Source organism: Talpa occidentalis, unplaced genomic scaffold (genome assembly GCF_014898055.3).
Source record: "Talpa occidentalis isolate TD23 unplaced genomic scaffold, MPIMG_talOcc4v2.1 talOcc4.17, whole genome shotgun sequence".
NCBI lineage: Eukaryota > Metazoa > Chordata > Mammalia > Eulipotyphla > Talpidae > Talpa > Talpa occidentalis.
Window position 1 is genome coordinate 50,798,639 of NW_023601754.1, and position 13,717 is coordinate 50,812,355.

General features: G+C 45.0%; 1 protein-coding gene across 1 annotated transcript in view; it reads right to left on the reverse strand.

Annotated features, from left to right (window-relative positions):
* Positions 1–715: 715 nt before the first annotated feature.
* The window catches only part of LOC119249794 (zinc finger protein 547-like), a 41,259-nt gene continuing 28,257 nt past the window's right edge, over positions 716–13,717 (reverse strand). Inside the window, exons 2-4 of the mRNA XM_054697404.1 lie at positions 12,559–12,685; positions 6,098–6,300; positions 716–3,849 (exon numbers count right to left, since the gene is read on the reverse strand). Coding sequence (XP_054553379.1) covers positions 3,772–3,849; positions 6,098–6,300; positions 12,559–12,685 — 408 coding nt within the window. The 3' untranslated portion in view covers positions 716–3,771. The remainder of the gene's footprint in view (positions 3,850–6,097; positions 6,301–12,558; positions 12,686–13,717) is intronic.

Below are 13,717 nucleotides of genomic sequence, written 5' to 3' on the forward strand. Positions count from 1 at the left end.
GCCATTGTCTGCAAACTGTCAGTTAAGACATTAGATCCGTTATGTTGTATCTGTAGAAACTGAAAATGCTCCAGGGACCAATTAGATTCTGTCAGTTACTCCCAAAGACTACAAATCAAAACGGCATCCCCACGCTCAGAGAAAAACTGCATCCTTTGGAGCGTCTTTGTGCCTCAGTGTTTGCGGTAGGAGCCCGGGCGCGTCGTGACTCCTGATCAAGACGTGGACGATAAGGAGGGATGAGTAAGGTGCTCTGAAGTAGGACGAGTGATGTCTACCTCTGGCTTTCTGCAGAAAACTTACCTTCCAGCGCATATACTCTGATTGTGTCCAGCTCCTAAAGCAGTATTAGCACCCGGCTAAGATTTCTTACTCAACGTCCTCAATTATGGTCAATCACTTTAGAAATCTGAACTCTCAAGGGGTGTGCGCGGCGGCTACAGTGGGGTGTGTGAGTGTGTGTGAGTGTGTACAAAGGAGCTATCTGAACCCACCCATCTCATTTCCTAAATGGGAGGGGATTATTACTCTCCAGTTATCGTCAAAACTTGTGTATCAGAAATTCGTATTATCACACAAATTATGTCTAGAAGTAAAAATTTCTAGAAAGCCATTAACTTCTTCTAAGTATCAAAGACTGTGGTAGGTATCAGTCAATCTTGACATGCCCTGATCCCACCATCTGTTCCAACACACCTACCATAAACATGGAAAAGGAGCAAATACTGCACAGCAAGATTTTGTTTTCTTAAATGTTTGGATTTAAAACACTGATGGAGAGTATGTTATATAGGAGATTAGTCTAAATAATGTATGGTATATGTATGCATTATATGGTATGGTACACACAGTTTGAAAATAAAGAATATATTCCTCAGTATTGAAAAGAATAATCCACCAAACAAAGATGTGGCTCAGGTATTCCAAAATGAGTGAAATTCCAACATAAAATTCTGTTCTTGTATAGTTAAATTCATAAAAGCATGACACATTATCACACATTTAACAAAATACAGCTATGCATATAAAATTCTGAAAATATGCACATGAGAAAACAGCCCAATGCAATAAAGCAACAATGAAACAACATGACAAACTTACTTATGGGTAAAAACTGCAATAAAGGACATTGAGATCACAATGTTAGATTCTTCAAAAGTAACATTCTGAGCCTGCGATCAACACATTGCACTCTAAATTGATGAGATAAGATAAACATTGTCATACAAAGAAATCTACATGCTTTGAAGAAACTTGGTAACAGTTCAAATTGTCTGTGTGTGGGGGGGGGGAAGCCCCTAAGTCCACAAACAAAGCAATGAACTACTACAGAATATTTAAAGACAAATAGAAAACTGAGGTTCTCATGGAGTATTCTTGATGAACCTTAAAATAATTATGCAACCTAAAAGAAATCAGAATAAACAGAGATTGATATAGCAATCGTTTAAGTTTGGCAAGGGTAAATTATATTAAGGTTACTAGTAGGCAGTCAGGGAAGGAAGATATATTTAAAAACATGGTGAGAGGGGCCTCCCTGGTGGCACAAGGGGTTAAGACACAAGCTATGAAGCTGTCCGCAGTCTCTGCAGCACGAGTTCCATCCCCGGCCAGGGAGCTACCCACAGGGTGCGGCAGACCTCTCCTGACTCACACACTGCTCCTCCAGCAGTGTATTTCGGTCAGTCTGCCTGCTCAGTTCTCCACTCTGTTCTGGTGAATCCTCTCACCTCCCACATCTCTGGACTGTACCCCACTTCTTGTATATATAAATAAATCTTAAAAAAAAAATAAAAACATGGTGCGAATACATCATTTCTGATATGGTCATTATCCTGCAATGATGGTGATCATAGTAACTATTATCAAATACTACACTGCCATAGGTACAGTTTATGGCACTTATCACACTTCAAAAGTTTCTAAAAATGGCTCAAAAAAATCAACATGTTCCACTCTTTCAAAAGTAAGCTTAACAACCCTATCCTGCCTCCACAGAAGGTATACTTAAGTCCTCTGGGGTCATGAAATCTCCCCTCACTGGCACTAAATATCTCTAAAAAATGAGGGACATTTCCACCCAAGTAGAAAGAAATGCTGGTTGGTCACAAAAGCCACATTTATGGAAGACAGGTCTCCCTTTATCATAGTCGACCTGCCTGAGATGCAATGGCTGGTGGGCTACTGAAATTCACAATACCTTTTGGTTATTTTCTCTGACAACGCCTGAAGGTCCTGAGATTTGAGTGTAAATGGGTTTTGCATAGTCACTTTCAGAGATTACTTCTGGATGCATGTTTATAGGGGGCACATTCTATGTAGGGGGCCATCAGCCTGGCAAACCCAATTAAAATTTCAGTAGTTTCCACTGAGCCTCATGGTCTTACCAATAATGACCCTACCTCTTGGAATGAAAAATATCTGGGCATATGGATCTTTCCCTGAATTGTGGGAGTCCCCTCAACAAGGTGACATTGCTATGTGTTACCCACTGAACATGGGGGAGAAAATCCATGCTGTTCTTTCAGGAACCTGAAGGTGGCACATCTGACTCTCAGAGTGCTGTGACTCTGATAAAATATCATTCAGCCTCAGGGAGGACCAAAAAGCCGAGCACTGATTTCTTGGTGACCTTGGGCAGTGATGTAAACAAATCTAAATGTAGAACTATATTCTGCCACCATGCAGTTCTGAGAGGTACACAAGGTCCTGAAATCTAAAAGAAAGCTGTTTACCTCTTTAGGTTAGAAAAATCTGATGTTTTCGGAACACCCTACACTAAATTGAAACCACAAGATTAAAGGCAGTTTAAACAAAAGGCCTTAATCACAGAGCAACAGGCAAAGGCTACTCCTGGGTTGGTGGGCAGAAAGATGGACTATTTCACCACAGGAACGATAAGAGAAGAACTTTATTCATGGGAAAAAAAAAAAAAAACAAAACAACACTGCATGTATTTTAATCACAGTAGTATATACACCACAAAAACTGGTGCCATAACTACAGAAAAGGAGAAAGGAATGAGAGTTGGGCGTCATCAAGTCCCTCCAGCAAAACAGACCATCAAGGCTGACGCCCCGTACGTTAGACCTGGTCAATGACAGACTCGGTGATCACCTGCCCCCGTCACAGTCAGGCGGCACTGGTTATGGAACTTGCAGTCTGGGTAGGGCCCTGGACAAAATGGAAAGCATGATGGAGGCACCACATGCCTGGGAACTTCCTGGTGTCTGAGCTGCATGCTCAGTAGATGAAAGAGGTGCTCAGTAAATCTCTCCCCAGTGTTATACTGAACCAAAATTAAGTCATTACCTACATGACCTGAACTGTGGTATTCGCATACATAGCAAGTGGTAGGTTTTCACTTAATGGAAACTCCAGTGTGCAATGAGGACAGTGTTGGCTAAAGAATTTCCCACATTCATCACACTCATAAAACCATTATCCAGAGTGGGGCCTCCCTGGAGGCGCAAGGGGTTAAGTCATAGCACTATGAAGCTGTCCGCAGCCACTGCAGCATGAGTGTGATCCCCAGCCAGGGAGCTGACCCACAGGGCACAGCAGACTCTTCTGTCTCCCCACTGCTCCCTTCAGCAGTGGATTTCAGTGGATCTGCCTGTTCTGCCTCCCCACTCTGTGTCTGGTGAACCCTCTCAGCCCCTGTACCACTGGCCTGTACCCCAGTTCTTTTATGCATAAATAAATAAATCTCTAGGGAAAAAAAAAAATTGAAACAAACCAACCATTATCCAGAGTGAACAATATGGTGTTTCATGAGGCTGAAGTTTCAGTGAAGGGACTTTCCATGATTTCTGCTACACAATCAGGGCTTTCTCTACCAGGAGGCTCCTGAATGTGAAGAGACTGGAGTAATTATTACAGCAATTTCCATATTCACTACGCCCCTAAAACCTGGATCGAGTGTGCAGTGCCCCATGCTCACAGAGTAGAGAGCACTGCTAAAAGATGTCCACATTCGCATCACAACCAGGGCCTTTTTCCCTCCAGTGAATTCTGGTGCAATTTTACATGAATTCGCTTCTTTGAGGCTCCTCACATTTAGTGCACTTATGAGATCTTCCTCTGTGGGAACTCTCCTGTGCTGAGTGAGGTGATGTGGGTAAAACATTTCCCACATGCCATACATTCGCAGGGCCTTCCACTTGTGTGCGTGCATTTATGATCCAAGGGTAGAGCTGCAGGCAAATGATTTGCCACATTTGTTGCACTGATAAGATGTTTATATAGTGTGAACTCTCCCATGGCGATTGAGTGTCGATTTTCTGCTGAAAGACTTCCCACATTCACTACACCCGTAAGGCTTTTCTCTTGTGTGAACACTCTGATGATCACAGAGGCGAGACCAAAAGGTAAAAGATTTTCCACATTCACTGCACTCATAAGGCCTTTCCCCTAAGTGAACTCTCTGATGACACAAGAGTCTGGCACAACTGTCAAAAGATTTGCCACATTCCTTACACTCTGAAGGCTTTTCTTCACTGTGACTTCGTCCTGCTTTATTCAGTGGGGGATTGTCCCCAAGGGGTTTCCCAGAGTCACTGCAGTTGTAAGACATTTCTCTTGTGTGACGTCTTTGGTGTCTCTGGAGTCCAGCCTTATATGTAAAGGATTTCCCACACTCACTGCACACATAAGGCCTTTCTCCTGTGTGAATTCTCAGATGTTGATGAAGTGCAGATTTGTGGATGAAAGATTTTCCACATTCATTGCAATTGTAAGGCCTTTCTCCTGTGTGAAGAATCTGATGATAACGGAGGCTAGAGTTACTGATAAAACATTTTCCACATTCGCTACAATTGTACGGTCTTTCTCCTGTGTGTAGTCTCTTATGTTTAAGAAGACAAGATTTTAAGGTAAACAATTTCCCACATTCACTGCACACATAAGGCCTTTCTCCTGTGTGAACTCTTCGATGTTGAAGAAGGACACAGTTGTGGCTAAAAGACTTCCCACATTCACTGCACACATAAGGTCTTTCTCCGGTGTGAATGCGCTGATGTTGCAGAAGTGCATGGCGCTGGGTAAAAGACTTCCCACAGTCACTGCACAAGTAAGGCCTTTCTCCTGTGTGAACTCTCTGGTGTTGGATGAGTCTAAAAGTATGGGGAAAAAATTTCCCACATTCACTACACTTATGAGGCCTCTCTTCTCTATGAAATTTTTTATGGGCACGGAAAGTGGAGCCACAGGGAAAACATGTCCCACATTCACTACACTCATACGGTCTTTCTCCAGCATTAGTTCTCTGATGATAACGAAGCGCATAGTTAGAAGTAAAGGATTTCCCGCAATCCCTACACATGTAAGATTTCTCTGTAGTGTGAACTTTCTGGTGTGGAATGACCATAGTACTATGGCTACATGTTTCTGCACATTTGCTGCACATGTAACATTTTTCTCCAATAGAACTCTTATGACACTGAGTGAGTATAGACCTTGGACTAAAGGATTTCCCACATTGCATGCAGGTATATTGTATCACATCACTGTGAGTTCTTTGATGCACACTGAGGGCTGAGATTTTCCTAAAGGATTTCCCACATTCAATGCAGTCATAAGAACCTTTCCCTCTGTGAACTCTCAAATGCGTATTGAGGTGAATTCTTTGTTTGAAAGACTTGCCACATTTACTGCATTCATAAGGTCTTTCTCCAGTGTGGATTCTGTGGTGCATAATAAAGGAGGATTTGTACCTGAATGTTTTCCCGCACTGACTGCACACGAAACGTTTGTTACCACTGCGGAAGCCTTGGTCCTGCGTAACTATGTTTTTGGAGTTGAAGGAATCCTTGCATTCTACCATGGGTAGCTGAGTTCTTCTGTTTTGCAATATTGCCCCACACTGTGTGATTTCTTTTCCTTTTTCCCTTGTATAAGTGACCTGTTGTTTGAGATGTTGCAGGTTTTCCAAGACAGCCACCCCAACCTCAGCACAGAAGGGGGGACCGGCTACAGGGAAGTGGCAGGTTTTCACATGTGAGGCCACATCCACATTGGATCTGAAGTCTGTGTTTCCCGTCTCATGTTTTTGATGCTGCTGGTGATTTGCACCGAAACAAAATCTCTTCATACATACCCCAGTCCTGAACAAGTCCTGGTATTTTTGAGTTGCCAGGGGCTCTGGCATGTGGAATCTCTCTCTCCAGACTGGACTATACAAGTCAACATAGTGGGTCTTCGCAGAACAGGAGGCTGGCATAGGAGTCCTAGTCCGTGACAATCCTATAGAAACGCTCTGGTCAAACGGTGTCTCTGCATCTTCTGCTTGACAGCAACAACCTGATGATAAATAAACACTAGTAGAGTATATCCTGACTTCATAGGGAGGCAACAAAACAATCACGTGTGCAATGTCACTGTAGGAATGAGTCTAGGGGCTGATTTTCAGGTAGGGATGTGGAATCCTCCCCAGAGGAAGGACACAAGATCAAAAGGGCAACATTTCTGGTCTGATCTGGGAACCATCTGGATGTCACCAACATTCAGGGTAAAAGCACCTGCGGATTGACCTTGCACCGCTGGCTCCACAATTTTGTCAACCCTGATCTCAACTGACAGAGCAACATGGTGGTTACATGGCTGATTCCCCAGATTCAAAGCTGCAAACACCACCCACTCATAAGCTCAAAAACAACTCAAAGGGGTCTTTACAAGTCCAGCAAATTAATGATGGAAAAGGAGACTGAACACTGAAATGTATGGACAGAAACATGAAAAATAAAAAACACCAGAAAGCAGTTCTTGTACCAAGACAGTCTTCATGTGGCTGTCTCTTTCCTTCTCCCTGCCCTAACATACCTGTCAATTAAAAAAAAAAAAAACAATAAACCACCAAGGATCCATGGGGAACAGTTAGGACATATAAATGTATGCACGTGTATGTATTTAATCTTGCATGTATACATTTATTTATATCTACACATATTGATGTGTATGTTCATGAAGTCATACATAAACATGTAAGTCTTTGCTGCCTTTTCCCAGCAAAGAGCTCTTTATGAATATCTGAGTGATAGTGACAGCACGAAGATCTCTTTATGTAGTGGGCCTCCCTGGTGGCGCAAGAGGTTAAGCACCACACTATGAAGCAATCCACAGCCTCTGCAGCACGAGTTCCATCCCCGGCTGGCAAGGGAGTTACCCACATGGCGGGACAGACCTCTCCTGTCTCACCCGCTGCTCCCCTCAGCAGTGTACTTCGGTCCGTCTGTCCGTCTGCCTCTTCTGTTCCCTGCTCTGTCTCTGGTGAATCCTCTCACCCCCCACACCTCTGGCCTGAACCCCAGCTTTTGTATGCATACATGAATAAATCTTAAAAAAAAATCTCTTTATGTAGTATTTGCTCTTAGATACTATTCCTGAGATAGGGCTCCTAGACCCTTGTAACGTCCTAGATGAGAGAACTCAGAGCATTGTTGATGAGGTGACTCTGCATAGTCTTCTGAAAGGGAACTGGTAAGAAAAATGCCACGTCATGATCAGAGGACTGGAGAGGCTGGACTGGAGTACCATAGTGATGAGTGAGAGGCACTCACAGAATTGCAATACAGGGGCAGGGGGAGCTCCCAGGTAGGGAGACACATCCACACAGTGAGAACGGTAAAACCCAACACCATAATGACAGAAGCACCAATGTTGAGAACCTCCCAAGACCACTGACTTGTGTTCTTCACTGGACAGTTCCTATCGAACCTTTGTCACATCTTTAATATCTGGTAAATGTAAAATCAATGTTTCCCGGAGTTCTGTAAGCCACTCTAGCAAGTTAATTGGACCCGAGAAAGAGTTCATTTGAAATGACTGAACCTGTGGATAGGTGGTCAAAAGCACAGCAGACCCCACAGTTTAGAGCTCAGTTATAGTGTCAGTTTGTGTGTGTGTGTGTGTGTGTGTGTGTGTGTGAGTGAGAGAGAGAGAGAGAGAGAGAGAGAGAGAATGTATGCTCCTGTGGGCACAAGGCCTTAGTTATAGGACCCGATGCAATCAATGGGTCATTGCTACAATGACTTCATTGCTCCTGGGGAACACTGCATGGTTTGGTGATATGTAGAGAAAGAGTATTCAAAAGTGAACTGTTTCATCTGTGAAGGTAATAAAACTAGGACAGGAAGAGAGACAGGAGCGAAGCACTGGGTTTTCCCTATAGAAACTGAAAACACACACAAAACAAGGGATTATACTTTTTCGGGGCACAGCAAGTTTCTTGCAAGTGAACCTAAAGTAAGGGAGAGTTAAGGAATGTTGGACACAGATTTCAAGACAAGCACTTGAAAGCAAGCTAGAAGAGAAGAGAGATGATTTAGTGAAAAGAGGAAACACAACCAAAAAATCCAAGTTCAGAGATAAAAATAAAAATGATTTCTGCAGCAAAAGGCAAAAAATAATAAGATGGAAATGCCCTAGAAAGCATCAACAGTCAAGTTGATCAAACAGGTACAAAATCTGTGACCTTGAAACTGGGGTATTATAGGTCAATTAGAGTAGAAAACTAAAGACACACTAAATCATGGAATGCCATCAAGGGAATCAGTAATCACATTATGGGGGTGCCACAGGAAAAGAGAGGAAAATGGCAAAAAGCATGCTCTAACAAGTAAGAGCCCAAAAATTCAGAGGTCAGGAGACAGGTGCCAATATCCAGGCAGAAGATTCTCAAAGTTTTCATTGAGATTATTTTTTTTAAAGACTTATTTATGCACACAAGAGGGGGTAGAGGCCAGAGGTGTGGGGAGTGAGAGAATTCACCAGAGACAGATCGAGGAACAGAACAGGCAGACTGACTGAAATAAACTGCTGAGGGGAGCAGCGGGGACGAGACAGGAGCGATCTACTACTCCATGTGGGTCAGCTCCAGGGCCAGGAATCGAACTCGTCTTGGAGAGGCTGCAGACAGCTTCACAGTGCTGTGCTTAACCCCTTGCGCCACCAGTGGAGGCCCTCCATTGAGATTCAGTTAAAAGAAATCTTCATTAAGACCAAATAAAAGAAAGCCTTCAAAAACAGAGAACTCTAAAATCAGAAATAGAAAAAAAAAAAAAAAAAAAAAACCCTCATTGCCAACAAGGGAAATCCCATAAGGCTGTAAGCTGATTTCTAAGGAGAAACCATGCATACCTAGAGAGAGCAGACGATAAATTGAAAGCTCAGAAAGAGAAAAACTGCCGATCAAAAATGTCTTATCCAGTCCATTGTCCCTCTGGAATTTAAGAGGTAAATACTGTCCCAATGAAAGAAAAGCAGAGGGAGTTCATCAAACACCTCACTTATTTATGAGAAATGCTGAGGTTTTTATTCAAATGAACAGACACTTCTTATTAACAATGTAAATATAGAGTACAGTGCTGAGACATTATTAGACAAATTCAGAAAATGCTAATACTGTCATATGGGAGTGTGCTAATCACTTACTCTAGCACAAAAGATTATTAAGAACACTGAAAATGCACCTCCCCTGGTGGCGCAGCAGTTGAGCACTGGGCTGCAAACCTGCCTGCAGCCTCTCCAGCGCCTGTTCGATCCCCGGCCACTGGTGAGGGTCCCACATGGTGTGCAGACCTCTCCTGCTGCCCACTCCTCCCCTCAGCAGTGTATTTTGTCAGTCTGCCTGTTCTGTTCCCCGCTCTGGCTCTGGTGAATTCGCTCACCCTCCCACGCTTCTGACTGTACCCAGTGCTTGTATAATTAAATAAATGAATAAATAAATAAATAAATCTTTAAAAAAAAAAAGTGTTTGTATACGATTGACTTTACATTGTTATCACCTTAAAAGACACTGCTTTGGTCTACAGATGTTTATATAAATCTCATGGTACACAAGGGAAAAAAATTAAAGTAGATAAGGAAATGTAAGCCTATAAATACAGAGAAATCATAAAGATTTATCCAGAAAAGAGTAAAATAACAAAGGAACTATTTATCTGGCATGTAATATTTAGCAAGAGGACAGTGTTCAAAATATTCACCAAATTTTCAAATGCAAGAGCTACAGTAGCTGATTGGCTTGGAGGCAAAAAGAGACGCAATCAAACGTCGCCTACATGAGGCTCACTCACATCAGCTCCAAGGAAACAATATGCTGAAAAGGTTTGGGATCAGAAAAGATAATCCAGGGATAGGAAAACCAAAAGAGATCAGTTTATACCAATACCAGACAAAAGACTTCTATTTAGCTCAAAGACTGTTACAATAAACAGGGGGCAGCACAGACATTGAAAAATATTTGATTCCTCAAAACAATAAAATAGTGAGTATACAAGTGCCTAAATCAACAGATTCAAAGTTGGAAAAGGCACCAACAAAATTAAATCACATGGTATAGATATCCCTTATCTTCCAACAATGGGGAAATATTCCAGAAAATAAAATCATTAAGGAAACATTAGACTTGAGCAATACTTTAGACCAAATGCACCCAACGAACATATACACAACTTTCCATCACTACATCACAATGCACATTCATCTAAAGTAAACAAGAATAGGGCCTCCCCGGTGGCCCAGCGGTTGAGCAATAGGTTGCGAAGCTGCCCGCAGCCTCTGCAACGCCGGTTTAATCACCCTCCCCCCTCCATATCTCTGCTCCCCGGCCACCGGAGGAGGGTCCCACATGGCACGCGGACCTCTCCTGCCGCCCGCTGCTCCCCTCAGCAGTGTACCTCGGTCCTTCTGCCTGCTCTGCTCCCCGCTCTGGCTCTGGTGAATTCTCTCACCCTCCCGCGCTTCTGACTGTACCCAGTGCTTATATAAACTAACTAACTAACTAACTAACTAACTAAATAAATAAATAAATAAAGCATGCCTCTATTAAAAAAAAATAAAGTAAACAAGAATATTCTCCAGGATAGATGATATCTTTGGTCACAAAAATGTCTTAACAAGTTAGAAGACTGAAATCATGGCAAGTATCTTTAGCAAACGAAACATTTTAACTACACATCAGTAACAAAAAGAAAGCTGCAAAAGGCAGGCAAAATGGACATTTAAACAACAAATTCCTCAATGGCCAGTGAGATGAAGAATATATTAAAAGGAAAACAAAATCACCTTGAGACAAACAAAATGCCAACAGATATGAAATAAGTTAGAGGCGTTCAAAGACTAAAGCTGATAGGAATAAGGGCCTAAAGTAAGGAAAAGGAAAACTCTCAAATCCAACCTAACTTTACATCACAAAGAACTACCAAAATAAAACCAAAACCAGGGCCTTCTGGTGGTGCAGGGGTTAAGATGCAACCTATGAAGATGTCCACAGCCACTGCAGCAGGAGTTAGATGCCCGGCCGACCAGGGAGCTACCCACATGGCGCAGCAGACCTCTCCTGTCTCCTTGCTGCTCCCCTCAGCAGTGTACTTTGGTCAATCTGCCTGTTCTGTTCCCCACTCTGTCTCTGGTGAATCCTCTCACCCTCCCCCCTCCATACCTCTGGCCTGTACCCCAGCTCTTGTATGCATAAATAAATAATCTTTCTCTTTTTAAGGGTACAGGCCGGAGGCGCGGGAGGGCGAGAGAATTCACCAGAGACAGAGATGAGAGCAAAACAGGCAGAAGGACCGAAATACACTGCTGAGGGGAGCAGCGGGCACGACGGGAGAGGTCTGCCGCACCATGTGGGAATCTCCCTGGCCAGCCAGGAACTAAACCTGCACTGCAGAGGCTGCGGACAGCTTCACAGCGCTGTGTTCAATCTGCTGTGCCACCAGGGAGGCCCAATATATCTTTTTTTTTTTAAATAAATCAATAAAAATTAACTACTGAGGGGCCTCCCTGGTGGCATAAAGCGTTAAATATCAGCACTATGAAGCTGTTGGCAGCCACTGCAGCACGAATTCAATCCCTGCCCAGGGAGCTACCCACATGGTGCGGCAGACCTCTCCTGCCTCCCTGCTGCTCCCCTCAGCAGTGTATTTCAGTCAGTCTGCCTGTTCTGCTCCCCACTCTGTCTCTGGTAAAGCCTCTCACCTCCTGCACCTCTGTCCCCCACCCTAGTTCTTACATGCATGAATAAAACAAACCTTTAAAAAAAGGAAAACCAAAATAAACTTCTTTATTTTTTTTTAAAGATTTATTTATTTATTTATACAAGCACTGGGTATAGTCAGAAGCGTGGGAGGGTGAGAGAATTCACCAGAGCCAGAGTGGGGAACAGAACAGGCAGACCGATGAAATACACTGCTGAGGGGAGAAGTGGGCGCAGCAGGAGAGGTCTGCGTGCCATGTGGGACCCTCGCCAGCGGCTGGGATGGAACCGGCACTGCAGAGGCTGCGGGCAGCTTCGCAGCCCGGCGCTCAACCACTGCACCATCAGGGGAGGCCCAACTTCTTTATGTTTTTATACCAGTAAAACAGGTATTGGCGCTTCAATGGAGAGAACAGGGCAGTGTAAAAACTACAACCCCAGCTTTCCAAGGACAGCACCTACCCAGAGAGCTGGGGAGCCAACAGTGCCAACAGTTACACCTGAGAACAGGCTACCTGCTGAGTAGAAAGGGCGAGTGAATGCAGGGCCTAGCAGGTCACTGAGGAGGGGGAGAGTCTTACCCAGCGAGGACAAAAGTGCCAAGTTGTCCAGCATCACATCGTGGTACAGCTCCTTCTGGGCCTGATCAAGGAGGCGCCACTCATCCCAGCAGAAGTACACGGCCACGTCCTCAAAGGTCACAAAGACCTATCAAGGTGGAGACAGAAGAAACGATGACCTCTCTCACCATGGAAAACTCCATCCATCTGGTCAGATGTCTAGCAAACAACTGTCTTTCTCTAGAGCTCCCTGGTTCAGAGATGGCCCCAGGGTGTGATGTCAATGAAACCAGCTGGGATTCAGGCTCTCATTCATCACAATGTTCAGTCCTCGCCACTATCATGTGGGGCAGCTGAGGCTTGGTCACTGTGTCAGCCTTCCTGCCACGCAATTCCACTGGAACCTGCAGTATCGCCTCCAGGGCACAATCACAAGGGGGCTTTCTATTCACCTAAAGCTCCCACTTCCAGGGCCCTGCACGGGCTCACAGTCTTGGTTATGAGCTCATTATTCTGTAGACTCCACCGCTCTGCTGCCAGCTGCCTCCACAGCTTGCCCACCCCCCCCACCCCCGCGTGGCATCTCCACGCCCAGGAATGCGGCCCCTCACTAGCTGCGGACTGGGCCTTGTGACAAATTCCAACAGCTTTAATACAAGCCCTTTTACTCTACTGAATGCCAGTCTCAGACAAAGTCCCAGACGCGGCTTTGCAGGCCCCTCCCGGCCTCCGGTCCATGCTACACTGGCCACCCAGGGACGCAGCTGATCCCCCCGCGGTGTGGCAGCTGTCGCTGTGCGGCCACAGACCTCCTCTCCGTCATCCTCTGCTAAACCGGAGCATCGCACAAGGTGCTGTCTTTGCATCTCCCCCCCAGATACACAGAACACCCCGGACCGCACAACCGGGCAAACCGAACAGGCGCAGGGGAAGGAAAGCGCGAGCTACCGGGGAAGCTGCTCCAGGTCCCGCTCGGCGCGGCGGACAAAGGCACGGACGGGGCCCAGGCCACACGGTCTGGCCCACCGCGGACGGGGCGCCACCACGGACAGCAACGCCAAGTGCGACTGAGGATCACCGCGCGGATTCCTGAGGGCCGAGAACGCCCGGGCAGCTGGCTGGACCGGCCTCTGCACCCCGGCTCGCGGCCGCGCGGGCGGGGGACGCGCTCCTGGCCCGG